The following is a 27,672-nucleotide window of genomic DNA, read 5'->3' on the forward strand; positions in this document are numbered from 1 at the left end:
ATATGGAAATTCAAGGGACCCAAAATAACCAAAAAAATCTTGAAAAAGACTAAAGGTGGAGGGTTCACACTTCTGGATTTCAAACTTCCTACAAAACTAGAGCAATCAAAGGAGACGCTGTAGACCCGGGACTGGGTGCAGCTTGGAGGCGATGAATAACAAGTCTTCAAGTCTGCAATAGAAAATGGCCTACGTTGAAAAAAAAAAAAAGGTAAAGAAACAGAATGGAAAGAGTAAAAAGGTAGAAGAGGCAGAGCCTGAAGAATTTATTGTGGAAAGAGTACAGGAGCAACATGTAGTGAATGGGAAGGTGGAGTATTTCCTGAGGTGGAAGGGGTTCACAGATGTTGACGATACTTGGGAACCTGAAGAAAATTTAGACTCTCCAGAGTTAATTGAAGCAGTTCTTAGTTCTCAAAAGGCTGGTAAAGAAAAAGATGGCACAAAAAGAAAATCTGTATCTGACGGTGGATGTGATGGTAGCAACTCGGAGAAGAAAAGAGATGCTGCGAATAGACCAAGAGGCTTTGCCAGGAGTTCTTGATCCTGAACGAAGAATTGGTGCCACAGACAGCAGTGGAGAATTCATGTTTCTCGTGAAACGGAAAGATAGGCAGACTCGGTGCTGGCAAAACAGGCAAATGTGAAATGTTCTCACATTGTGATTGCTTTTTATGAAGAGAGAGTAACCCAGAATTCTTGTCCAGAAGCTGAAGCTCAGTAATTGTTTATGTTGCTTTTTGTATATATGTATATAGAATCTAGGCCTTGGTTCTTAGATTTATTAGTGTGAAGAAATAACATTCATTCATTCATTCATTCATTCATTTATTTATTTATTTTTGGGACAGAGAGATACAGAGCATGAACGGGGGAGAGAGAATGAATCTGCCGAGAGAGAGGGAGACACAGAATCGGAAACAGGCTCCAGGCTCCAAGCCATCAGCCCAGAGCCTGACGCGGGGCTCGAACTCACGGACCGCGAGATCATGACCTGGCTGAAGTCGGAGGCTTAACCGACTGCGCCACCCAGGTGCCCCAAGAAATAACATTCTAATGAAAATCCAGTTTGGTGTGTTTGTTTTGAAGTAGTATTGGGGGAGTTGTTGGGGTTCTTTGCATGTATAGTACTGGTTACTTTGAACAAATAAAAGCTTTCTGTGGTTACTTCCTTTAGCAGAAAAGTATATTTGAGACCATGGTATATTATTCCCCTGCATTCAAGAATACTTTTTCTAGGGGTTTCTGGGTGGCTCAGTCGGTTAAGCGTTCAGCTTCATCTCAGGTCATGATATCATGGCTTATGGGTTCAAGCCCCACGTTGGGCTCTGTGCTGACAGCTCAGAACCTGGAGCCTGCTTTGGATTCTGTGTCTCCCTCTCTCTCTGCCCCTTCCTCACTCACATTCTGTCTCTCTCTCTCAAAAACAAATAAACTTTAAAATTTTTTGAAGAAATGATACTTTTTCTAAATGTTGGGGGAAATCTTCATGGTGGTTACTCAATTAGAATTTGTGTTTAACTCTCATATGACTAGGGACAATTCAGAGGTTGGTTTTTTTTTTTTTTTTTTTTTGGTTGGGGTTTTTTGTGTGTATACATAAAAACACATACATAAATGATTTTCTTCTCTTTCATTCATTCTTTTTTTTTTTTTTAACATTTACCAAAACAAAAATAGCATTTCATAACTATGTTTCTGGAATGTCATCATTTTCAGTGAGAGAGATAAGTCACTTAAAGTTAAATTGAAATTTTTCCTGGAGTGCCTGGGTGGCTCAGTAGTTTGGAAGTCAGACTTTGGCTCAGGTCATGATCTCATGGTTCTTGAGTTCAAGCCCCAATTGTGCTGACAGCTTGGAGCCTGGAGCCTGCTTCAGATTCTGTGTCTCCCTCTCTCTCTCTGCCCCTCCCCTGCTTGTACTCTATCTCTCTTTCTCTTTCAAAAATAAATATATTTTTTAAAAAATTGAAAATTTCCCTAAAACCTTAACCTTTCAAATTTTGTAATTAATTGGACCATTTAAATATAATGTAAACAATTTAAATTGGACAATTTAAAAGCAGCCATATCTGGGGTGCCTGGCTGTCTCAGTGGAAGAACACATGACTCTTGATATCAGGGTTGTGAGTTTGAACCCCACATGGGATGTAGAGATTACTTAAATAAATAAAGCAAAATAAAAAAGTAGCCATATCTATAGTTATATAAATGCAAGTTTATTTGCAAAGTAAAGGAAGGAAAGAAAAGGAAAATTTTATCACTACCAACAACCTCCCCACCCAAATGAGAAAACTAGACAAGTCCTGGTGTGTTTTAATTAGTTAAGCAAAACTTGGTTAAATGGACATTTAAAGGCTCCTTCTAGGGGCACCTGGATGGCTCAGTTGGTTAAACATCTGACTTCAGCCCAGGTCATGATCTCGCAGTTTGTGGGTTCGAGCCTCATGTTGGACTCTGTGCTGACAGTGTGGAGTCTGGAGCCTGCTTCAGATTCTGTGTCTCCCTCTCTCTCTAACCCTCCCCCACTCATGCTCTGTCTCTCTCTCTCTCTCTCTCTCTCTCTCTCAAAAATAAATAAACATTTTGAAAAATTTTTAAAAAATGCCTCCTTCTAGTGAGCCATTACTTTTCAAGAAGTTGAAATCCTGTGCTGTATTGACAAAAAAGGTCATGGTTCATGGAATGTCTAAGACTTTGTTCATGGAAACTTGATCATAATCAGGTGATTAGAGATGTTGTCAATTTAGGACCAGCTGAAATAAATGGGTGAACAAACTTCTGTGATCTAAATTCTTGACCTGCATGTTTTTTCTTTCTCCTAACTCACTCCTTACATGTAGGCTCAGTCTTCTCAATATTTGGGTTACTAGATCAGCAGAAGCCAGGAAAAGCAATAACTTTGTAGTAATGAGAATGTTATCCAATTGCATATTGTTTACTTTATTGTAAATACTGGTAAATGGTGGTCAATAAATGGTTTTATATTCCTTTAAAGAAAAAGCTAGAGGGGCGCCTGTGTGGCTCAGTCAGTTAAGCATCCGACTCTTGATCTCAGCTCAAGTCTTGATCCCCGGCTTGTGAGTTCAAGCCCTGCACTGAACCTGCTTTGAAAAAAGAAAAAATAGAAAACTAGAGTAATCAAGACTGTGTTTCTGACATAAGGATAGGCATGTAATCAATGAAATAGAATTGACAGTCCAAAAATAAACCCATATATTTTTGATAAGGATGCCAAGACAACTCAAAGGGAGAAAGAACAGTCTTTTTAACAAATAGTGCTAGGACAACTGCATATCCACATGCAGAAGAATGAAGTTGGACCCTTATCTCGTAGTATACACAAACATTAATTCAAAATAGATCAAAGAGCTAAATGAAACAGCCCACACTATAAACTATAAAACTCTTAGAGTAACATATTAAGGATTGAATTTCATTATGTGTGCAATGGGAAGAGAGGTTTTTGAGGGTTAATAAATGATTCAACACACATGCCCCTTGGCCCCTCGGTGCCAGGTCCTATGACAGGTGCACAGATTAATCTGCATCAGTCTGTTTCCCCAAGCAGCTCAAGTTTCGTGTGGGAGGTAGACACGTCTGCTGATAATTACAGCACACCATGGTATCATTATAGAGCTGGGTTTCTCAGCCACAGTACTGTTAACACTTTGCATACCATAATTCTTTTCTGTGGGAGGTTGTCCTGTACATTGTAGGATATTTAGCGGCATCCTTGCTCTCTCCTACTAGATGCCAGTAACACTCCCTGAGTCAAGAAAATAAAAAAAATGTCTGTAGACATTTCCAAAACTGTCCTGGAAAACAAAATCACTCTCAGTTGAGAACCACTGTTACAAAGTGAGCACTGTGGGCTTTCTTCTCGCCGGAGAACCCGGCCATGAGCCAATGAAGATGTACTGGAGTACTGAGATGCCAAGTACATTTTTCCCAGTGATGTCTTGGCTATGTTTGTTGGGCTGTATTGAGTCCTCTGCAAGATTTATTTAGTCCCTTTCATTCATTCTTTCTTTCTTTGTCTCCAGGCTGTGGTCAGTGCCATCAGAAAATTTTTAGAGGGCATCCCGGACCTGCACCTGGTTTATATCCACCATCCCCTCCTGCTCAGGTTTTTCCTGTTGTATCCAGAGCTGATGAGTAGATTTGGGCACCGTGTCCTGGAACTTTGGTTCTCCTGGGAAGAGAGCAGCTATGAGGAGCTGGATGATGTCTCCTCTGCTGGGCAGTCCCCACTTCCTGCCAGCTTAGCAGCCCTGTTCTACATGCTCAGAAGCAGCCCCAGCATCCTGCTCATTTTGCTAGTACGTGACCATTTGCTCATTTCTGCTTTCAGAGGTGGTGGGCCCTTTCTTTCTGGCAGTTGGTTTACTGAAGTCAGGAGGCAGCTGCATGCTTCTACCTGTCTCTGGATTTATGGGTGTTTCCATGGGAGTGGGAGATTCTTTTGCTGGCAGGTGCCTGATTTCTTTAAATCCGTACCCTTTCTAAGTCTGATCAAGGTTTGCTCATTGAGAGACATGTCCCTCTTTACTCTTCAGGGGACAGATCTATGAAATGCTGACTTCAGTCACCATTCCCTCTCACCTCTCTGTCTTCTCTCAAGCAGATTGTGCTAACAAGGACTTAATGTCAAAGGATATCCTTGGGGCATGTAGATGGAGATGTTTGATTATAGAGGGACATGGCCTCTTTTTTGCCATAATTCACAGGATAATGTTACATGTGCAACACACTCCCTCGGGCAAACCCAGAATTGTGAGAAACTCTAGTGCTTTTTCATGAATTAAGACATCCCTATAATTCCTATCAGGTATATCAGATAAGTCAGCTGTCTGTCTTCTGCAGTTTCTAATACACTAGCTTTAGCTCCCTCTATTCTTCTTTCGCTCAAGAAAGCACATTGGAAAATAAATTAATGGGAGTGACATTATTATAGAGGTAACTGCTGTAATTTATTATTTATTTAAAAAAGAAAATCATTTGCACCACTTTGTACTTAGTGAGTGATTTCTAGTGGCAGGTCCAAAACTGACTATAGCACGGCAGCATAGGAGACACTTCGTTTAAAACCACTGCCTTCAATTTCAGCTCACCTACTTACCTTTTCCTAGTCCAGGAAGACTGACACAGCCCGTTAGGGAAGAGTGGGGATTCCTTTGATGTTTGTAATCATCAACAAACATGATTTATTGGAGTGTTTTTTATTGGATTGACTTTATTGGGGTGACTGTGGTGGAAATAGCACCTTCATGTTGTACACCTCACTTAGATACGTACATCTGTCCGTATTCACACACGCACGCATGCACACACTCCCCACTCGGAGTTGCACCTTCACCTTCCATCCCTCAGATCTGTCATCTTGTGAGATCACATGTGTTGGCTTGATAGGGGCTGCATTCATGCTTTGGCTGAAATTTTTCCTTGGAGGAAGAAGAAAGGAGAAAGAATGGGTTAAAAATAAAGCATCAGTTCATAGGGGAGGAAAGCAAGAGGCGTTCCAGGGAAAGTAGTAATGGACAGAGGTAAGATACTGGGTTTTCTTTGTGAGATGAAGCATTCAGGGTCGGTTTCTCACATAGACTAGGTATTTATAAATATTTGCTGACCCATTGAATTAAGGGTCTGGACAGATCTAAGTCAGTCTCTCTCTCTCTCTCTCTCTCAAAAAAGCAACTCTTCTGAGAAAGATGTTTATGGTATCTTATTTTTTTTCTTTTTAAATAAATGAAAAAAAGATTTAGAGAGATTTGCCATAGTTCACAAGAGTTGAGATTGAAACCTGGATTTTGACTCCCTATCTGATGTTCTTCGAGTAAACTGAGCAGACTCTCAGAACAAGAGAAAACAACCCTGATCCAGTGTTCCAACTAAAGGGGGAGCTGTTTATCTAAGCAGTGGGGATACAGGGAAGAACCGGACCTAGTGCCTGCTGCACAGGCCAGGGAGAGAATCAGACACAACAGACCACTAATACCTGTTCTAACGCTATGGCAGTAAAGGTCAGGCAGAGTGCTTGGGTTGTAGGGAGGGCAGAAAGGTGTCATAAATGCTGATCTGCAAAGGATTTGACAAGAGAGAGTGCTGAGGGACGACCCTGCCAGGCCAGCCCAGCAGCACGGACGTGCTTACTGTAATTCAGGGCCAGTGGTGAGTGGTCTGGTGTGGTTTCAGAGAATGGACGGTATGTCACAGGAGTTGAGGCTGGAGAAGGATAGGAAGGAGCAAAATTTTAGAGGTCTTGAGTTTAGTTGTTCACTTTTTCTTTTATCATACATTTAAACACATTTCTTTTATCATACATTTTTATCATACATACATTGGTACTTATTAGGCGGTCACGTGCTGGTGAAGGCATTGGGGATACAAAGATAATTCCGATACAGTTGGTCCTTGCCCTTGAGGAAACCACAGATGCTTGTTTCATTCTCTCACCTTACAGGGACTTCCAAAGCATCATTGGAAGGAGAGAATCAAAGAATGGTGAGGCTAGAAAAAATCTCAGATCAGGACAATGGGCTGTAGGAGTGGTAGGAGAGTCTAAGCCCCTCTAGACTTACTCCTGGTCGCTCTCACTTGTCCCTGCCCTCCCAACCCTTTTCATATTCATGTTTTTCCTTTTATGGCCAACTCCTAGAAGTAGTTTTCTGCTTGCAAAATTGTCACCCTCACTTATTCCTCCGTCTTCTGACTTCTGCCCCCATTGCTACTTGAAACCACTCTTACCAGGATCGTCAACAATATTCTTGTGGCTAATTACAGTGGACTTTTTGGTTCTCCTCTTACATGACCTGTTATTATTTGATGGTTGTCCACTTCCTTTTTATCGACATACGCTTGGTTTTGGAAATACTAGCTCTCTTAATTTTTCTCCTACCTCCCTTGGTGCTTCTCCCAGTCTCTTTTGTTGCTTTCTCTCTGGCTAGTCTTTGAAAATTGATGTTCCTCATGGCTTTGTCCTCAGCTTCCTTTTTACTCAGTGTCATCTTCCTGGGCTGTGTCAATAATTCACATGGCCTCCTACTATATGCTGATGACTCAAATCTCTGCCTCCATCTGTGACCTCTCTCCTGAGCTCCAGACCCATAAAGTTAAGCATCTATTTGACATTTCTGTCTAAAATGGAGCTCATTATCTTCCTCACCCAAGTTTTTTCTCAGTGTGAGTCTTTCTAGGGTGAAGACCCTCCCTAGTTGAAGACTATCCTAGCCCACTAGCTTCAAGAAACATAAGTACTTAAAGGAAGCAAGCTTAAAAGAAAACGAATCTCAAGAGACCAAATCCTTAGAGAGACGCTGTCTCAGGCAAGCTGGAGCAGGTGCCCCATCCTTTGTTGTTGTGCCTAGTTCTTGTCCTTGAATGTGAACCACCCTCACCACCCCACCTTCCTGGGCAGAGAGGAGCCTTGTGCTTCACCAGGCCTAGAGCTCAACAGGAAAGATCTATCCCTTAGGGCTGGATGATACATACAGATCCAGGAAGGTGAAAGCTTTTCTGAGCTTCAGTTTCCTCATATGTAATATGGAGATAACATGTGGGGGCACCTGGGGAGCTCAGTTGGTTAAATATCCGGCTTGGTTTCAGCTCAGGGGATGATCTCACAGTTCTTGAGTTTGAGCCCCACATTGGGCTCTGTGCTGACAGCATGGAGCCTGTTTGGGATTTCTCTCCCTCTCTCTCTGCCCCTCCCCAACTTGCGCGCTCTCTCTCAAAAAATAAATATATATACATAATAAAAAAATTTTTTAATGGAGATAACATGTGGATATATAGGAATAATATGTGGAAAGAATATGTAAAGGCACTCTTGCTATCCTGTACACAGTAGCCTATGATTCCCTGATCATTGACTTACTCTGAATCAGAGAGAGAATGTTAATCTAGAGCAGCTTATTGAATTGCTCAAGGTCATATAACTAGTAAGGGTCATGACTATGGAACCTAAAGTTAATGAGTTTTTCACTAAATTGGATCCTAGAAACATCAGTGGTGAAAAAGAATAGCAAGGAACAACTTTGCTATCTGTTTATATATATAATTCTTACCATTTCTTCCCAGCTTCTAGCCACAGGAGGGAAAAAGAGTCTAAAAATATGTTGTTGGTACCAATTTCTGGTTTTGATATGGGTAATTAGCAGCTGAAAACAAAGCTGCTAATTGCCACTCTTATCAATGGGTGGTCTTTCATGTAGGTTGTTTAAATGTGAAAAACAGTGATATCACAGAAGCTCTGTTTGTTCCCTCCTTGGCCACCTCACCCTGGTTGATCCAGCTCCAGAAAAATCTGGACATCTCTGGGAGGAGAGACTGCAGAGTGGGCCATGTTCCACCCAGAGCCTTCCCACTGACCCCCACAGTGGGGCGCACCCCTTCCCCTGGCATTCTCCACAGCCACTGGAGGCCGAGTAGCCCTCTTCCTTTTGGACTTTAACATTTTAACTCAGGGTTCTGAGGGACCAACTCTCTATTAGGCAGCCACGTGCTGGGGGAGGAGCAGGACCAGGACCAGGATCAGGTTTGGCCTTGGTCCCTGTGACCTTGGGCAAATCACACCCACTCTGGGCTTCAGCCTCATGCCCTGTAAAAATGGGTTGATATAAATGAATTGAGATTCCTTCTTGCCCTCCTATGCTGTGATCCTCTCCTTCCAGAGATGTTTTCTGAGTCCCTACAAGGTGACAAAGATGAAGCCAACCTCATCCCTGTTCTTCATTAACTCAGAGTATAGTAGACTTTATAGAGCCACTGCTGTCTTAATAGGCAAACTATGTAATATGCCTGTTACCTCACTTGAAAAATTAGGTTAACGCCTACTTGGAAGAGTTATTATGAAGATACAGATAATATATAAATAAACATACAGCTACAGTTTTAACACATCACAGTACCTGACATTATCAATCCCTAATTGAGCAATTGTTGATTTATAGTTGTTTCTCTGGCAGCTGTGGAAGTTTGTGAAGAGCGAAGCCTAGATGCCCATGTGCCACCCAGTGATTAGCACATCTGGAGTTGTCTGGCTGGGTGCCCTGTAGCCATGTCTCTCTGTGTGTCAGCTGTCCTCCCGAGAAAGAGAGTCTGTGTGTGACCCTGGATTCATAGCACCCAGCATGTTAGCCTGTCCAAAGGAATTGGCTTGTTTGAGCTGGTAGGTGCCAGGAGCTATCAGTAGAGTAGTCTCTGGTGTGGCTTCTGACTGGCTTTGTCTTTATCATATACTCATTAAAATAACTCTGAAAGCAAATAAAAAGCAATGTCCTTTCCCACCTTCTGAACCCAAGGCCTTTATAGCTTGCGGCAGAAATATAGCCAGATGCCATGGCAGAGAAGGGGCCTGACCTGGTCCTCGCTTCCCTTCCTGTACCCCGAATCTGTCCTAACCCATCCTTTCCCTGCCCTGTGACATCTCCATCCCCAACTCTCTTTTCCTCCCTTCACATCCTCTGTACTGAAGTAACCTCTTCTTGACCCTAAAACTTACATGTGTCAGAGACAGGGTTCCTGGAAAGTAGAAAGAGCTTTGGGCTTGGAGGTAGGAGATTAAATCTTAGCTATGCCATTTACTGGCTTATGTGACCTTTGGCACATCCAGTAATTTCTCTGAGTCTCTGTTTCTTCTTATTTAGGATGGACCTATTCAACAGATTGGTACATAATAGGTGCCAAGTAAGTAAATGCTTCCTTCCCCAGGTTTTGTGACACTACCATCCTGGGTCCTTCCTCAGCCCCTGTCTTCTCAACTGTCTGCCTGTCCCCAACTGTGATGTCCTCTAAGCTCTGGATTCCTTCTCTCTTGCCTAGGATCTCATCTATTCCAGCCCAGTGGACACAGCCCGCAAAGTACTGATTGTCCTAAGGACCTTTTTGAGGAGGAATGAGGATGTCCAAGTGGGTGGTCTCATCCGAGGCCACTTCCTGCTGATCCTACAGCATCTACTGGTGGAACATGGGGCCTCTCCCTCAGGAGGTCAGTCTGCAGCTGTGGGGGGCATTTTTTGACCTGAAGCTCCGTTAGGAGTGGGCATCTCTGCCCTGATGAGGTCTGCTCCAGGAGACAGAATCAGAATTTTCTCTGAAAAAGAGAAGTCAGGCCAGTGTGGAATCAAGCTAAACTTTATCTCCTTCCTCTCATCAGAGAGTGAGCGCTCAACATATTTGGTGTGTGTGTGTGTGTGTGTGTGTGTGTGTGTGTGTGTGTATGGTGTGAGAGTGTTTATGTTTAATGTTTCTGTGTGTTTAGCATAGGTGGGTGTATATGATGTATGCATGCATGTCCTCACCCTGTGAGTTTGTCATGTGCTCAGAGCTGTTTGTCACAAGAATGGTAGTCCCCAGTTGGGAAGAAGAAAGTGGGAAATATAGGGGAGGCCAGGGAGGCAGTGGGAGCCAGCAGGGGCTGGGAACGGGGTGGATCTCAAATGTGTTAGAAGCTGCCAGTGAAATCCAGGATAGTTTCCAAATCTGGATTAGGACTCCTTGGAGTCAAGGAAGTTCGATGTTTGGTATGCTATGAAGACACTGAAAAGTTGAGATTGGTTTGTCTTTTCCTGTTTTTAAAAAGTTGAATTTTTGGGGCGCCTGGGTGGCTCAGTCGGTTGAGCGTCCGACTTCGGCCCAGGTCATGATCTCACGTCCGTGAGTTCAAGCCCCGCGTCAGGCTCTGTGCTGACAGCTCGGAGCCTGGAGCCTGTTTCAGATTCTGTGTCTCCCTCTCTCTCTGACCCTCCCGCATTCATGCTCTGTCTCTCTCTGTCTCAAAAATAAATAAATGTTAAAAAAAATTTTTTTTAGGGGCGCCTGGGTGGCTCAGTCAGTTAAGCAGCCGACTTCGGCTCAGGTCATGATCTCGTGGTCCATGAGTTCGAGCCCCGTGTCGGGCTCTGTGCTGACAGCTCAGAGCCTGGAGCCTGTTTCGGATTCTGTGTCTCCCTCTCGCTGACCCTCCCCCGTTCATGCTCTGTCTCTCTCTGTCTCAAAAATAAATAAACGTTAAAAAAAAAAAATTAAAAAAAAATTTTTTTTTTAAATAAAAAAAAATAAATAAAAAGTTGAATTTTTAAATAAAATTTCCAAGCAAGTAAGAGGAAGTGGGAGGAGAGCTGTGGTTCACTAGATCCAGTGCTGACTGCGGATGGAAGTTTGGAGGTAGATTTAAGGATATGTGGAAGAACTGAGTCCTTCCTCTTCAGGGAAGGATAAGCCACATCTAACTGATGATAATGCTTAAGAGCCATGAGATTTCATGGAAACATAGTTGAAAAAACGTGGGCACTAAACTCAGGTTTGGGTTCAAGTTCTGACCCTGCCACTAACTGACTGTGGGAGCTTAGAGAAGTTACTCAGCCTCTCTGGGCCTGTTTTTGTAACTGCGAGATAGAAATAACTATCCCTATTTCACAAGGGGGACCAAGTGAAATATTGAATTTCTGCTACCCAACCCAGAGTTGGCACTCAGTATGTCAGTTGCCCCTGTGCCCAAAGAAGGCAGGAAGTAGGGGTGAATCCCAGCAAACATTTATAGTAGGGGATGTCTCTCTGACCTTGGGGTGATCTGAGTATCCTGACCAGCCCTCTTCCTTCTTCCTCACAGACTCGGGGAACCTACCGTTGCTACTGAGCCTCCTTTCTTTAGTGCAGCTGAAGAACAAATCAGAGCAAGAACTGGACAGCATGGCCCTGAAGCTCCTTCACCAAGGTGCCTGAGGGCCCAGGGCTGGGCCTCCTCCTTCATTCCATCATTCATCTCTTTGAAAGAAGCTAGTGGGTCACTCTGTTCCCGTGGGTTTCTTGCTAGGGGATCTTTTAGATCTTTCTTAGTTACACTCTGGGAGGGTTTAGGAAATGAAACAAAAACAAAACCACAACACTGTGTGACAGGCACAGCCCTGGAGTTGGGAACGCCTGGGTTTGTTCTCAGCCACTAGCTATGCCACCTTAGGTAGTCACCTAGCTTTAGGTTCCTCACAGGTAAAACAGTAGTACTTAGCTGATGTAGGGTTGAGATAAGGGATTGCTACATGTAGAATGCCATGCAATACTTGGCACACAGTAGGCCTCCAGTGGAGACTGTCTGTGGAGATTCACTTTTCCTGGCACAAGCTCAGTTCTCCACCCCACCCCACTCCACAACTGACTCAGGATCTGATGATTCAGTTCACAGTCCTCTAGGCCTCTTCCACCCATACCCAAACTTCATTAGGACTTTTCATTGTTCATTAATGCAGTTGCCACTTCATAAGCACCATCCTTAGAAGGGTTTCTTGCAGAAAGATTGAAATTACTAGGGAAAAAATGGCATTTCTTCAGTACTATGGACTGTCAGGCACTCTGGCCACAGGGGGGGTTGGTTCTTTCCCTGCCTGGATCCCAGGCCTGATAGACTTAAAAAGGGCCTCTAGGCCTGATCTGATGCTGGTCATCCCAGCCTATCTGTCAGATCAAGGTAACACGCAGCTGGGAGGGAAAACTGCATATGATAAAATGAAACGAGTTGTCAAAGGGCCTGGGGCGGGGGGGATAACGACCTGAAACATACATGTGCAATGTAATATACATTTATATATAATCCTTGAGTACTTTAATTTGAGAGCATTGCAGGTAGAGGACAGAGTTGAGGAAGGGGGCTGCTTGTCTGATTGACCATAAGCCAATTAGAAGTCTGTGTGGCTGTGTGATGTGGCTGCCAAAACAGCGAATGGAGACCTAGGTAGGTTTCATATTGAGGCGATAAGGGCAGGGGAGTAGAGTGGTGAATCCTAGGAGGAAAGGGATAATGTTCTATAGATGTCTATTCTACGGTGTAGTAACTGTTCTGATGAGGGCTGGGGGATCATGAAGAGGCATCTCATCTTGGTTTGAGAAGTTACAGAGGGCTTCGTGGAGGAGGTGAACTTTGAGCTGAATCTTGATTGCTGAATAGGTGTTAAGGAGTTAGCCAGATGAGGGCGAAAGAGAGGGTGAAAGAGAATATGGCAAGTTCAGGGAATTGCATGTTGATGGTGGTGGAGTCCTCTGGGAAAGTGGTGAATGCCCCATTGCTGGAAGATTCCAGAGGCTGGATCTTCTTCCTGCTAGGGGTGGCAAGCTGGCCTAGATGACATCTGCAGACTCTCATCATGGAGTCTTTGCTGGCATGAATGCTGTTATAGGATGCCTTTGATCACCTAAACTTGTGCAGTCTGTTCTAACATGCAGCTGTGGGCTGCTTGCCTGAATATTTTTTTTTCAGATGGAGAGTGTGAACATGCCTTCAGGTTTGTTACTGTGTTTCTTTTCATTGGCTGTTATTACCAGGGACACTTACTTTGTGCTTGGTCCCTAAGACTGACAGACTGACATCTGAAATTAGCCAGTGGAAGGGCATTATCTGTGATAATTGTGAGTGCTGGTGCACATGAAAGCCATGGAGTGCTAGGTGATGGGGTTCCTGGGGACTCTCTTGCAGTGAGCAAGCTGTGTGGGAAGTGCAGCCCCGCTGATGTGGATATCCTGCAGCCCTCCTTCAACTTCCTGTATTGGAGCCTTCATCAGACCACACCAAGCAGTCAGAAAAGAGGTACCGGGGCCCAGGCTGAGAGAGTGAAGAGGAAGGGTGCTGGGCAGTGTCTGTGGCCATTGCTGCCCTTAGTTTTTTTTTCTCTTATGGAAATATATAGGGGGAGATGTCTGGACCAGATAGCCATAAGATCCTTTCTGGTTCTGATAACCTGTGGTTCTGGAATGAAGTTGAAACCCTTAGAACCTCAAGCTGAGTCTTTTGTTCATTCACCGTGTGTGCATGAGGTCCCCATCATGTGCTAACCATGATGCTGGTGCTGAGCAGGGTCTCCTGTGTAACTCATGTGGCTCTCGCCCTGCCAAACTGTCTATAGCTGCCGCAGTGCTCCTTAGCAGCACAGCTCTGATAGAACTTCTGGAGAAGACTCTGGCTCTCACCTGGACAGAGGTGGACTCTCCCAGGACTGCACTCCTTTGCTCCGCCTGGCTGCTCGCTGCCTCCTTCTCTGCTCAGCAGCACGCTGGCAGTCTGCAGGTTAGTCTCTAAGCCCTGTGGCTTTGGGGCATGGGGTAGCACACAGAGGAGTGACAAAATTCCTGAGTTCTGGTCTCAGCCCTGTGGCTTATTAGCTGAGTGACCTTGCTAAGGTATTTAACTGAGTAACCTTGGCAAGGTATTTAAATCTCTGAGCTTCAGTTTCTTTGCCTGCAAAATGGGGAAAAAACCAGGGTTGTCAGGTTGGTTTACATTAATTTATCACACATGGATCACCTACCTGCCCGGCTGTGTTCTAGGCACAGAGGAATAGGACGTAAATACAGCATGTACCCCACACTTCGGAAACTTATATTGTACTCTTTAAGCAAAGCCTTGAAAAGAAAGTACAACTGTACCAGGCAAAGATAGCGGGGAAAGGCATTCAAGGTAAAGAGAGCAGTATGAGCAAAGACGGGAAGCCGCACAAATTTAGGACATAGTGTACATGTTTGGAGAGTGGTGAGTGACTGTGTGATTAGAATGTAGAGAGTGACTGTCAGATCGGACAGGAAGGCAGAAGCCAGCCTGTGGCCTTGTAGTACTGGATGGTAAGCTGTGAAATGCCAGACATGTATAAGCTGTTGTTGTGATTTTTGGAGAAGGTAATGCAGGGAACAGGGGAGCAGTGGACACACCGACAGATCACCTCCCTTCCTCTCAGTCCCTACCTGCCCCCCCATATAGGACCTTGTCATCATAGTGCCCTGAATGAGCTCCTTTGAGGGCTGCTCCACATTCTGGTGTCTCCTCTCTAAGCCTGGCTGCTCCTTATGGGTAGAAACATCTTCTAGCCTTGACGTATCTTCTCACTGTGCCTAGCCCTGTGCCAGTCTAGTGCCAGGCACACACTCATTTGTGAAGCCATTTTTATTTTTATTTTTTTAAATTTTTTAATGTTTATTTATTTTGAGAGAGAGACAGAGAGGAGAGAGAAAGCAAACAGAGGAGGGACAGAGAGAGAGGGAGGCTGAATTCCAAGCAGGCTCTGCACTGTCAGCATGGAGCACCATACAGGGCTTGAACTCATGAACCATGAGATCATGATCTGGGCTGAAATCAAGAGTCAGACGCTTAACTGACTGAGCCACCCAGGAGCCCCTGAAACCATTTTTAAAGTTTGGCCTCTAAGGTAGCAGCAAGCTCTGATAGATCTATTCTATAACTGGTCTTCTGGTTGTTGTCCATGGTGTTGAATTAGGACAGGAACCTTTTCTCCCTTTCTTGGCCCCACCCTTACCCCTGTAGTCACTTCCCTGGGTGGTAGCCTACACCGTGTGCCTGGCTCTGCCCTGGTCCTCAGCTCACACCCAGCCAATTACCTACTAACCACCTCCTCTCTAAGTCCTTCCCACTGCCTTAGCTCAGGCCTGATGGTTTGTTCTTACCACTAATGTGGCCTCTTCAGTCTCCTGGCCCCTGGCCTGTCCCCTCCTCCATATCTTCTGTCCCTGCAGCCAGTCTGTCTGCCCTCCAGAGCCCACACTCCTCCAGCAGCCTTTCTGTTCTCCACATGGCCACTGAGACCTTGCTCACTTGGCCCCTCGGCAGCCTAACTTACTGCCATTCCACCCTCCTTTTCTGTCCTTTGACCAACTGTTGACTCTTCTCCAGATCAGCTCTGCTTTTTCACATCCTCATACCATTGATAGTTTGTTTCTGATTGATTGATTCATTGTTGATAGCCTTTATTTCTAAGAGTTTTAGGTGTACTGAAAAATAGATAGCACAGAGTTCCCAAATAACTCCCACACAGTTTCCTCTATTACATTTTACATTGGTATGTTATTCCAATACCTTTGTACAAGTTGGTTCTTCTGCCCAGAACCTGCTGATCCACCAGCCAACAAGCATTTTTGAGGAACTGCTTTGTGTCAAACTGTGATGCATCCAAATAGAGAAGTAATTCCTGCCTCAAAGCAGCATGTGTGATGGGTGAGGAGAGCAGAGCCAGACTCAGCTTTGAACCTACCATTCCAGCTAACCCGTCAGTTTGGACGTTGCTTTAATTTTAAAGAGCACCTTCACCAATGCTGATCTTCAGCCATTCTTCAGAATAGTTCTGGAGGGAGTAAAAGCAAGTGGCATTATTCCCATTTCATACATGAAGAAAGTGAGGCAGGCTGGGAGAGGTGCAGTGACTTCCCTTTGGCCACAGGCTAGCTAGTAGCAGAGCCAGGATTTTGATTCTGGGCTGTCTGACTCTAGATCTAAGTTAACTTGGATGGTGGGCTGAAATGGAGACTGAATCACAGATGAGGCCGGGCAGGCTCCCTTATGGAGGAGTTCCTTGACGATGGAGGAGATTTGGGGGAAGAAGTGTTCTCTGTGTACAGGCTTAATTCACCTCCTTACACTCCTGAATCTAGGACTGGTGGGCTCACAAGACTGTGTGGCCTCCTTTGTCCCTCTTGATGCAGTGGGTATGTGTGGGTGCATAGAAGAGATATTGGGACAGGTTATCATCTGCTCAAGCTGCCAGAATGTGGGAGTCACCCCTTCACCTCCTACCCTGCCAGGTTCACCAGACACTGTCCGTGGAACTGGACCAAGTATTGAAGGTCCTCAGCTTTCCGAAGAAAAAGGCTGCACTGCTCTCAGGTATGGCCCCAGGATCCTCGAATAGGAGAAGATGAGCTTTTCCCTTAGACTGTGAGATGGGACCACCCCTCCCAGACTAGCTGATGGTCACCCCATTATTATCTACACTGTCTCCCCCACTGTGACAGAGCTAGGTGGAAGGTAGGGAAAGAGGCGGGAACTGACTGGAAGGAGTTTCTTGCTTTCAGCTGCCATCTTATGCTTCTTGCGGACAGCCCTGCAACAAAGCTTCTCCTCTGCCCTTGTGGCCCTGGTGCCCTCAAGGGCCCAGCCACCACCGGCCCCTGAGGACACTGCCCTCGCTCCGCTGGGAACATCACAAGTGTTGTCCCTGGTCATCGGACTGCAGAACCTCTTGGTGCAGGTAAGGCCCTTGCCAAGTGGGACCCTGGCAGTGGAGTCTGCTTCTCCCAGAACAACAGTAGGAAGGAGTAGCTGCCTGTCTAGGACCTGGTATTTCCTCTAGGATTGGAGGGTGGATTGATTGGGACTTTTAAAGTTATAGTGACATGGGGCGCCTGGGTGGCGCAGTCAGTTAAGCATCCGACTTCAGCCAGGTCACGATCTTGCGGTCCGTGAGTTCGAGCCCCGCGTCAGGCTCTGGGCTGATGGCTCAGAGCCTGGAGCCTGTTTCCGATTCTGTGTCTCCCTCTCTCTCTGCCCCTCCCCCCTTCATGCTCTGTCTCTCTCTGTCCCAAAAATAAATAAACGTTGAAAAAAAAAAAAAACTTAAAGTTATAGTGACAGAAATGAAACACAAAATGGCTCATAACTGAGAAGGTCAGGGGTCATTACTGGCTTCAGGCACAGTTGGATCCCAGAGGCCCAGATAGTGTCATCAGAGCTCTATCTCCATGTCTTGGTTCTGCATTTTTCTCTATCAGCTTTATTCTCATGGAATGGTAGAATGACCAACAGCAGCACCTGGCTTTTATCCTTCCAGCAGCAAGAGACTTTCTCTTTCCCAGCAGTCCTCAGAACTGAGTCTCATTAGTCTGGCTTGGGTAATGTGCCAATCACTGTGGCTGGACCATGGGATGCTCTGGCTGATGTGGCTTGAGTCAGTGCCCTCTCCCGGAGTCTGGGGCCATGCGGTCAGCTCTCCATTACCCTTGTAGACAGAATATGAAAGAGGGATAGTTCCACAAAAGAAAACTTTGCAGAAAAAGGAGGAGTGAATTTTGTGTAAGCCAAAACAGTAGATGTGTACCCCAGAGGGCTTTGTGTTTCACAGCTTACAGGACTTTTGGAGATCATTGTATTGTATTGTATTGTATTGTATTATTATTGTATGTATTATTTTAATTTACATCGAAATTAGTTAGCATATAGTGCAACAATGATTTCAGGAGTAGATTCCTTAATGCCCCTTACCCATTGAGCCCATCCCCCCTCCCACAATCCCTCCAGTAACCCTCTGTTCTCCATATTTAAGAGTCTCTTATGTTTTGTCCCCCTTCCTGTTTTTATATTATTTTTGTTTCCCTTCCTTTATGTTTATCAGTTCTGTGTCTTGAAGTACTCATGAGTGAAGTGGTATGATATTTGTCTTTCTCTAATTTTGCTTAGCATAATACCCTCTAATTTCGCTTAGCATAATACCCTCTAGTTCCATCCACGTAGTTGCAAATGGCAAGATTTCATTCTTTTTGATAGCCGAGTAATACTCCAGTGTGTGTGTGTGTGTGCGCGCGTGTGTGTGCGTGCATGTGTGTGTGTGTCTACACACACACACACCACATCTTCTTTATCCATTTAGCCACTGATGGACATTTGGGCTCTTTCCATACTTTGGCTATTGTTGATAGTGCTGCTATAAACATTGGGGTGCATGTGTCCCTTTGAAACAGCATCCCTGTATCCCGTGGATAAATGCCTAGTAGTGCAATTGCTGGGTCGTAGGGTAGGTCTATTTTTAGTTTTTTGAGGAACCTCCATACTGTTTTCCAGAGTGACTGCACCAGCTTGCATTCCCACCAGCAATGCAAAAGAAATCCTCTTTCTCCACATCCTCGCCAACATCTGTTGTTGCCTGAGTTGTTCATGTTAACCATTCTGACAGGTGTAAGGTGGTATCTCACGGTGGTTTTGATTTGTATTTCCCTGATGATGAGTGATGTGGAGCATTTTTTCATGTGCCAGTTGGCCATCTGGATGTCTTCTTTGGAGAAGTGTCTATTCATGTCTTTTGCCCATTTCTTCACTGGATTATTTGTTTTTTGGGTGTTGAGTTTGATAAATTCTTTATAGATTTTGGATACTAACCCTTTATCTGATATATCATTTGCAAATATCTTCTCCCATCCCATCAGTTGCCTTTTAGTTTTGTTGATTGTTTCCTTCGCTGTGCAGAAGCTTTTTATTTTGATGAGGTCCCAGTAGTTCATTTTTGCTTTTGTTTCCCTTGCCTCTGGAGACTTGTTGAGTTAGAAGTTGCTGTGGCCAAGATCAAAGAGATTTTTGCCTGCCTTCTCCTTGAGGATTTTGATGGCTTCCTGTCTTACATTTAGGTCTTTCATCCATTTTGAGTTTGTTTTTGTGTATGGTGTAAAAAGGTGGTCCAGGTTCATTCTTCTGCATGTCGCTGTCCAGTTTTCCCAGCACCACTTGCTGAAGAGACTGTCTTTATTCCATTGGCTATTCTTTGCTGCTTTGACAAAGATTAGTTGGCCATACATTTGTGGGTCCATTTCTGGGTTCTTTATTCTGTTCCATTGATCTGAGTGTCTGTTTTTGTGCCATGGAGATCATTGTTTATCCAGCCATCACATACTGTGAAGGGTGGTGGGGCATGGAGGTATGTTAGATGCCTGCCTTTGAGGAGTTAACATCTGGTGGGGAACTGCTGTGTAGACAAGAAGTGATAACACAATGTGGTCAGTTCTGGGCTAAAGGGACACACTGCATTGTGGGGTACAGGGTGTAACTGATAGTCTAGTATAGGGTTAGTGCAAAGCTGGCTGTCAGAGAAGGTTTCCTGGTAGGGATGCTTGAGCTGAGCTGAAAAGACCAAGTGATTTGTCCTACATCCCTACAGGCAGGGGGGCATCAGAAACAGGATTGATCTTGATGGCAGCACCATTTTGTTCTCTGATATGGACTCATTCCCTGTTCCTGGCCTTGTGGCCTGTTTCCAACCCTTGATTCCCCAGAACTTTCTTTTCTTTTAAGAGGCTTATTGTGTATTATTTTCTTTTCTTTAAAAAAAATTTTTTTTAATGTTTATTTATTTTTGAGAGAGAGAGAGACAGAGCGTGAGCCAGGGAGGGGCAGAAAGAGGGGGAAACAGAATCCGAAGCAGGCTTCAGGCTCTGAGCTGTCAGCACAGAGCCCAATGCAGGGCTCAAACTCACGAACTGCAAGATCATAACCTGAGCCGAAGTCGGGCACTTAACCGACTGAGCCACCCAGGCACCCCTATTGTGTATTATTTTCAAATATGAGCTGGTCACTGTAGGGTTACGGAAGCCCTGGATGTTTATGCTGTTTTTGTTAGACTTGGATTCTCTCTTCTTGCCCTTTGGAGCTTGTCTAAGAGAGATCCTTATGGTCTGATCTGAGGGCAAGTCGTTCATAAGACAAGAGGAGGGAGGTTGGGGAGGGAGCCAGCAAATGAGTGAGGGGAGTTGCAGAGACTTCCTGGGGTGGGATGTGGGCCTTCATTTGAGCAGACACTACTTGGTGTCCAGATGATGACTGCACATATATGATACGGCTGTTGATTGTGGGAGATCATGTTCAAGGACTGATCCCCACTGAGCCTGTGCACAGTATGGGGAAGGTTGAGAAATGTCAGGAGATAGAAGTTGCTGGCTCTGTGGTTGCCGAGATTTGTCCTGCCAGCGCATCTCTGCACAAGGCTCTGTACCTTTAACGTCTCTGTTGTAACTTCCCATTTTCCTATCAGTCTTCCCGAGACTGTGAGCTCCTCAAAGGTAGGAACTGTGTCTGACTAATCTTTGTGTCTTGTTCCCCTTGTGGGTTCAAAACCAGATGAGAAGTCAGGAATCAGATGAGAACCAAAACATCAGCTTTATTTCTGGTAAACACTGTAGTAGAGTGTAGCTGGGACTTCAGGTCATACTGGGCTTATTATAATTTTTTTTGTCTCTACTTTTTCATATACAGCAGAGATTAAAGAATTTTACAGTGACCATTCATATACACACCACCTAGATTTTATTAACATTTTACTGTACTTGCTTTATTATATCTATTCAAAAAGAGCTTTTAAACCACTGCCTTTCCCCCAGGCCAGACCAGGAGCCTATATGCAGGGAAATTATGTTTGCATTGTGGACACTTAGCCAGCTGGCCAAGACCTTAAGAGTTTAAGTTCATGAGAGCATGACCTTTAATACCTTGATCCTGTCTTGATGCCATAGTACATGTTAAGCTAGTATCTTACCTATTAGATTAATCTGTCCTTGGGTGAGGAGGAGCCAGTTAAATGTGGGAGGAAGGGCAAATGCTTTCTCTTCAATGTTTCTGAAAGGGCTGAAGTTCCTATTTTAACATTCAGAACATAGGGAAAAAATTATTCCCTTATACTCTATATCCAGCATGAAACCTGGCACTAAATTGGCATCCAGTGTTTGTTGAATGAATGAATGAATGAGGACACAGAAATGAATATGACATTAAGTACTCAGGTTGTAGGAAGCACAATTACAATTAATGCCAAAATGACCTATTATTTGAATCAAGAAAATCTCTACAGAAGAGGTTACATTTGAACCAGGCCTTGAGTGATGGAAACCTTCCTTAAACTAGTGGCTTAACCACTAAGGGATCAGTGACTTCCTTTAGCACCATCACCATTCACTTTCCCTGCCCAGGGCCCAGGGCTGCGACACTCTCCTGTGCCTCTGGTGTTTTGTTTTTTGTTTTTTTTTTGGTTTTGTTTTGTTTTTTAAATCATGGTAAAATTAACATCACAAAATTAATCATTTTTAAGTTACAATTCTGTGGCAGTGAGTACATTTACATTGTTGTACAAACACTACCACCTTCCATCTGCAAAACTTTTTCATCTGTCTTGTCGAACTAAAGCTCTGTCCACAATAAACAGTAATTCTCCATTGTCCCCTCTCCCCAGCCCTTGACAGTCACCATTCTACTTTCTGTCTCTATTCAACTATTTGATTCTTCTAGGTAGCTCATTTAAGTACAATAATATAGTATTTGTCTCTCTGGAAGTTTTGGACTGTCCTCAGCAGTCCCTGGGAAGGGTAACCAACTGAAATAACTCATGAATTCTTCATGAGAGGCTACTGGGCCTGTGCTGGTTGTAGGAAAGTGTGGTGAGGAGCCGCTCAGCCTCACAGTCACTGTCCCTGTTACTGCCTGCTGAACAGGGCCAAGGAGCCCCTTTCTCCTTTCTCTCACTGACACACTCCTGAGAAATTCCCTGGCCTCCTGCCTTCAGCCATAGTGACCTTTCTGTCACTGCCCTTAATCCAAGGAAGTATATGGAAGAGTCATTTTGTTTCTGTGTCCTTCCCTCAGGGCTGGAGATAAGCCTTCTTCAGACCTTCCATAGTTTTGTCATTTAAAAATGGTTCTTTATTTGTTCAATCATTCATACATTCAGCAAATATTAATCCCACAGCAATCCAAGAATAGAGGAGGTCTCTCTCTCTCTCCTGAGCTCCCAGAGTGGTTTATTCAGTCCTGTAATGAGGATTGTATTTATCATATTTTATTATATGGTCAGTGGTCTGAATTTCTGTCTTCTTCTGTAAAACTATGAATTTCTTTTAGGCAAAAACTTTCGCTGCTTGTGGGGGTTGCAGTCAGAGAAGGCCTCACAGAAAAGGTGACATTTGAATTCAGCCTAGAACAGTGTCTAGGCAGAGATAGAGGGAAGGGCATTCCAGGCAGGGAGGACAGCATGAGCAAAAGTGCATAATATGGAAGTGCATGGGGGAGGGAGAGGTTGAGGGGCGGCAAGAAGTAGAAGATGACACTGAGGAGCTGGGCAGGGGCCAGACTAGTCAGTACCTTACGTGCCAGGCCAAGAGGTGCTGTGGGGAGCCATGAAGGGCTTCTATCAGACTGAGTTTTTGAAAGGTCACTGGCGACCACAGTAGGAAAGAGGGGTGGGAGGAGAAAGCCTGAAGGCAAGTGGACTGTTGAGCAAGAGATTGTTACAGTTACCCAAGTAAATGACACCGAGGCCCGTGTCACACCCACTGAGATAGCTAAAATGAAAACGACAGATTATATCAAATGTTGGCAAGAATGTGGAGTAAGTGGAGTCCTCATACATTATTGGGATGGGAATGCAAAATGGTGCAGCTACTTTGGAAAACAGCCTGGAAGTACTTCAAAAAGCTAAACATAGAATTTCTGTATGCCCAACAGTGCTATTCCCAGGTATGTGCCCAAGGAGATTGAAAGTGTGTGTCTACACAAAAACTTAAACACACATGTTCATAGCAGTACTATTCATAATAGTTCCAAGTACAAACAACCCCAATGTTCACCAGCTGATGAATGGATCAACAAATTGTATACACGTACAATTGAATACTATATGGCCATAAAAAGTAATGAAGCACTCACATGCTACAATGCAGGTGAACCTTGAAAACATGCTCAGTGAAAGAAACCAGATGTAAAAGACCACATATTACATAATTTCATGTGGATGAAATGTCCAGAATAGGCAAATCCATAGAGACAGAAAGTAGATTAGTGGTTGCCTAGGACTGGGGTTGGGGGTCAGGGAATGGGGAGCAACTATTAATGAGTATGGGGTTTCTTTTTGGGATGATGAAAATATTCTGGAATTAAATAGCTGTACAACTCTGTGAATATACTAGAAACTACTGATCTAGGGACGCCTGAGTGGCTCAGTTAAGTGTGTGACTCTTGGTCCTTGCTCAGGTCCTGATCTCACGGTTTGTGAGCAAGCAGAGGAGGTGCAGAGAAAGAGGAAGACACAGAATCCAAAGAGGAAGACACAGAATCCAAAGCAGGCTGCAGGCTCTGAGCTGTCAGCACAGAGCCTGACATGGGTCTTGAACCCACAAACCGCAAAATCATGATCCAAAGTTGGATGCTTAACGGACTGAGCCACCTTGGTACCCTGATCTGTACCTTTAAAAAGATTAATTTTGTGGTTTATGAATTATATCTCATTAAAGCTGTTATTAAAAAAAAAAAAAAGCAGTATCAAGAGGGAAAAAATGACAGTAAGACCTAAGCTAGGGCCCTGGGTGCTAGTCCTCTGACGTCTCTGGTCCAAAGCAGCCATGCAACATCAGCACCAACGATTGAGTGCTGGGCAGAGTGTGCAGTCTTCAGCTGTCTGAGCCGAGGTAGCTCAGTGCAGTGCTGTGGAAGGTGCACTAGCCAGAATCATAGAGCTCTGCATCATAGTCCCTGCCCCGCTCCTAACTCTGAAGGAGTTTAGCAAGTCAATTCCTCTTACTGATCCTTGATTTCTCTATCTGCAAAATGTAAGGAGTCTTTCAGCATTAAGCAATTTGGGCCTATGAGAATAGCCTCCATTCCCCCAGGAATGGAGCACAGCCCAGAAAAGCGTTGGTTGTAGTGAGGATGGAGGCGGTGTTCAGGGTTCACCATGCTGGGCCACGCGGGGCAAAGAGAGCAGGTTAATAGCAGTGGTGGGGAGGGCTGTGTATTGGAGGACTTGCATGGCATTGGAGTAGGGAGAAGCCAGGGCAAAGTTCCCTTTTTACTTCTCAGAGGAGCCACAGGACTATAAATCTCTGTCTCCAGAGAATACGTACAGTACGTTTGTTTTGGGTTTCTTTGGAGATGGAGACCTTGGCCAGCAGGTGGAGCTGCAGGAAGACAGGAGGGGGCCCTTTCTTGTGGCCAGGACTAACAATAGAGCAGGCCACCTTGGGAGGAATAAGAGTGTCTCGTGGCTGGGGATCTCCAAGCAGAAACCCAGCAAGAACTCCTGGATTCCAGTCCAATTGCTACATCCCTGGGGAGAGGTGGGGAGAGGTAAGGCTGTGTCTGAGCAGGGAAGAAACAATTATCCTTGTGCTTAGACTTGGCTTTGTGATTCGGGTTGGAGTAGAATGTTGTTACCAGATTGGAAATCAGTGAGCTGGTTAGTTTTACAAGATGTGAGGCTTTGATCTCAGGTATCGTTCCTACAAGAGCAGAGGTATATGTCAGGTTAGGGTTCTAGGAGAGTAGGAGGTGGGGAGGAAGGGGAGAAGACATTTATCAAGTGCCTACTCCGCACAAACACTTGACCTACATTATTTACTTAAAAATTTTTTATGTTTATTTATTTTTGAGGCAGAGAGAGAGAGCGTGAGCAGGGGAGGGGCAGAGAGAGAGAGGGAGACACAGAATCTGAAGCAGGCTCCAGGCTCTGAGCTGTCACCACAGAGCCCAATGTGGGGCTTGAACTCAGAACCATGATATCACGACATGAGCTGAAGTCAGACACTTAACTGACTGAGCCACCTAAGTGCCCTGACATATGTTATTTATCCATCACAACTCCTCTGTAAGGTAGAAGTTATCATCTCCGTTTTATAGACAAGGAAACAGAATCCCAGAGAGGTTAAGTAACCTGCCTAAGTTCACACACTTTTAGGTCAGGATTTAAACCTAAATCCTTTTCGGGGCTCCTGGGTGGCTCGGTTAAGCGGCCGACTTCGGCTCAGGTCATGATCTCACGGTCTGTGAGTTCGAGCCCTGCGTCGGGCTCTGTGCTGACAGCTCAGAGCCTGGAGCCTGTTTTGGATTCTGTGTCTGTCTCTCTCTGACCCTCCCCCGTTCATGCTCTGTTTCTCTCTGTCTCAAAATAAATAAAAAAAAAATTTTGAACCTAAGTCCTTTTGTTTACAAAATCCATGTTCTTTCAGTGTCCCAAGAAGTGCATCTTGTGAACAGGGGCCATTGTTACCAGAGTGGTGGTACCTGGCATTCCTAATGCCCAGTGGTCCCAGCTCCTCATCCAGGTGGTGCTTGCTGGGTTTCTCAGGTAATATGGAGACAGAGTCAGAGAGTGGCACTGGGGCCATAGCTCTTTGCCAGGTGGGGAAACCAAGGCATGCTGGCTCATGTGTGTGCCTGGGAAGAGGCTGGAAGTGCCCACTGGTTAAGAGTTAAGTTTAGGTTGGAGAAGGAGAAAGGGCACAAGGCCCGGGGTTTGGTTCTAGATCTGCCACCTACTGATATATGCAGGTGTCCTCAGGTCAAGTATTTTCCCTCTGGGCCTCATTTTCTCAGCTGTAAAATGAGGTAAGTGGAGAGCTCAAACACTTCAAGCTGTGTTCCTTACAGGACTTAGGAGTTCTGTGTAGAAAACCCAGGGGTTTTTAAAGGGAGGGCGTATTTCTCCTGTTATGCATTTCATGAGGATGTTCTCACCCTTTATTGAGTGTGTACTCTGTGGCAAGCATTGGCTGAGCACTCTGTATCCATTTCTCCTTCAACCCTCTCAGCAACTCAGGTAATTTTAAAATTCCCATTCAGCAAGAGTAAGTGACTTTAACCAGGGTCACATAGATGGTAAGTGACTAAGGAAAGATGCAAACCCAAGTCTGTCCTATGTTCTTAACCATCACATTGCTGCCTTTGAAAGAACAGTATGAAAACAGCATAGCTTTGTTTGTTTTTACGTTAAAAAAAATCATTTTTTATAACTTACATGCAATAAAATTCATTGATTTTAAGTGTACAATTAAATGTTTTGACAAAAATATAGTTTCATAAACACTACCACAATCATGATATAGAACATTTCCATCACCCTAGATAATTCTCTGGTGCCCCTTGGTAGTTAATCTCTTCTCATCCCTGTCCTTCAGTACATACTGATCAGCTTTCTGTCACTACAGTTTTGCCATTTCTAGAATTCCTAGAAGTGAAATCATACAATATGTGGTCTTGTGTGTCTAGCTTCTGTCACTTAGCTTAATGCTTTTGAACTTCATTCATATTGGTGTGTGTGTCAGTACTTCATTTCTTTTTACTGGTGAGTAGTCATCCATTATATGGCCATACCACAGCTATTTACCTATTAACCTATTGATTTGGGACTTCCAGATTTTTGACTATTATGCATACAGTTGTTCTTCATATGGAAGTACAAGTCTTTGTGTGGACATACAGTTTTATTTCTCTTATATAGGACTGGAATTGCTGGGTCAAATGAGGTATTTGTTCTCTAATGTGTGTAACAAGTTATCACAAACTTAATGGCTTAACACCACACCGTTTATCACCTCACAGTTTTCTATATCAGAAGTCTGAGTGGGTTTGAGCAAGTTCTTTGCTTAGAGTCTCACAAGGCTGAAATCAAGGTGTTGGCCAGACTGGGTGCTTATCTCGGGAATCTGGGAAGAAATCCACTTCTTCTGCAGGGGCCTCTTCTAGCTCTTTGCCCACATTCTTTCTCACTGGGCCCCTCTATCTTCAAAGCAGCAATGCGTGCTGAGTCCTTCTCACATCTCCAGGCTCTCTGGTTCTTCTGCCACCAGCCAGAGAAAATGGTTTTTCAAGGCCCCAACAATCTCATTTTGCCCTATAATGTAACATAATCACAGGAATAACATCTGGGAGCAAAGGTCATGGGACCATCTTAAAATTCCGCCTAGCACATATGGTAAGTACATATTTACTTTATAAGAAACCATCAAATTGTTTTCCAAAATGGTTGCATCATTTACTTTCCCACCAGAACTATATGAGAGTTCTAGTTGCTCTACATTCTAACCCACATGGTATCGTCAGTCTTTTTAATTTAGGTGTTGGTGGGTGTGTAGTGGTAGTTTTCATTTGCATTTCCCTAATGACTGATGACAATGAGATATTTTGGCATGCTTATTAGAGCATAAAATTTTGTTTGATGAAAGGTTCTGCTTTAAAAAAAAGGTTGAAACTTACTGGCTTAGATAAACTGTGAGGTTCTTACAGAGTCTGTAATCTATGAATCTCTTAATGGGGCCCAGGGCTTATCTCCTTTTCTGAAACAGCCTCTTGAATGTAGGTAGAACATAGGTGAATCATCAGTATAA

The 27,672-nt window shown here is 44.4% G+C and overlaps 1 protein-coding gene and 1 pseudogene across 1 annotated transcript in view; both read left to right on the forward strand.

Annotated features, from left to right (window-relative positions):
* MEI1 (meiotic double-stranded break formation protein 1) overlaps positions 1 to 27,672 on the forward strand; it is a 79,072-nt gene that overhangs the window by 47,815 nt on the left and 3,585 nt on the right. The window contains exons 20-26 of the mRNA XM_043562750.1: positions 4,047 to 4,322; positions 9,823 to 9,988; positions 11,612 to 11,716; positions 13,466 to 13,576; positions 13,893 to 14,053; positions 16,573 to 16,654; positions 16,843 to 17,018. Of these exons, the coding sequence (XP_043418685.1) occupies positions 4,047 to 4,322; positions 9,823 to 9,988; positions 11,612 to 11,716; positions 13,466 to 13,576; positions 13,893 to 14,053; positions 16,573 to 16,654; positions 16,843 to 17,018 (1,077 nt within the window). The remainder of the gene's footprint in view (positions 1 to 4,046; positions 4,323 to 9,822; positions 9,989 to 11,611; positions 11,717 to 13,465; positions 13,577 to 13,892; positions 14,054 to 16,572; positions 16,655 to 16,842; positions 17,019 to 27,672) is intronic.
* LOC122472830 lies at positions 155 to 724 on the forward strand (annotated as a pseudogene).

Source organism: Prionailurus bengalensis, chromosome B4, assembly GCF_016509475.1.
Source record: "Prionailurus bengalensis isolate Pbe53 chromosome B4, Fcat_Pben_1.1_paternal_pri, whole genome shotgun sequence".
Taxonomy (NCBI): domain Eukaryota; kingdom Metazoa; phylum Chordata; class Mammalia; order Carnivora; family Felidae; genus Prionailurus; species Prionailurus bengalensis.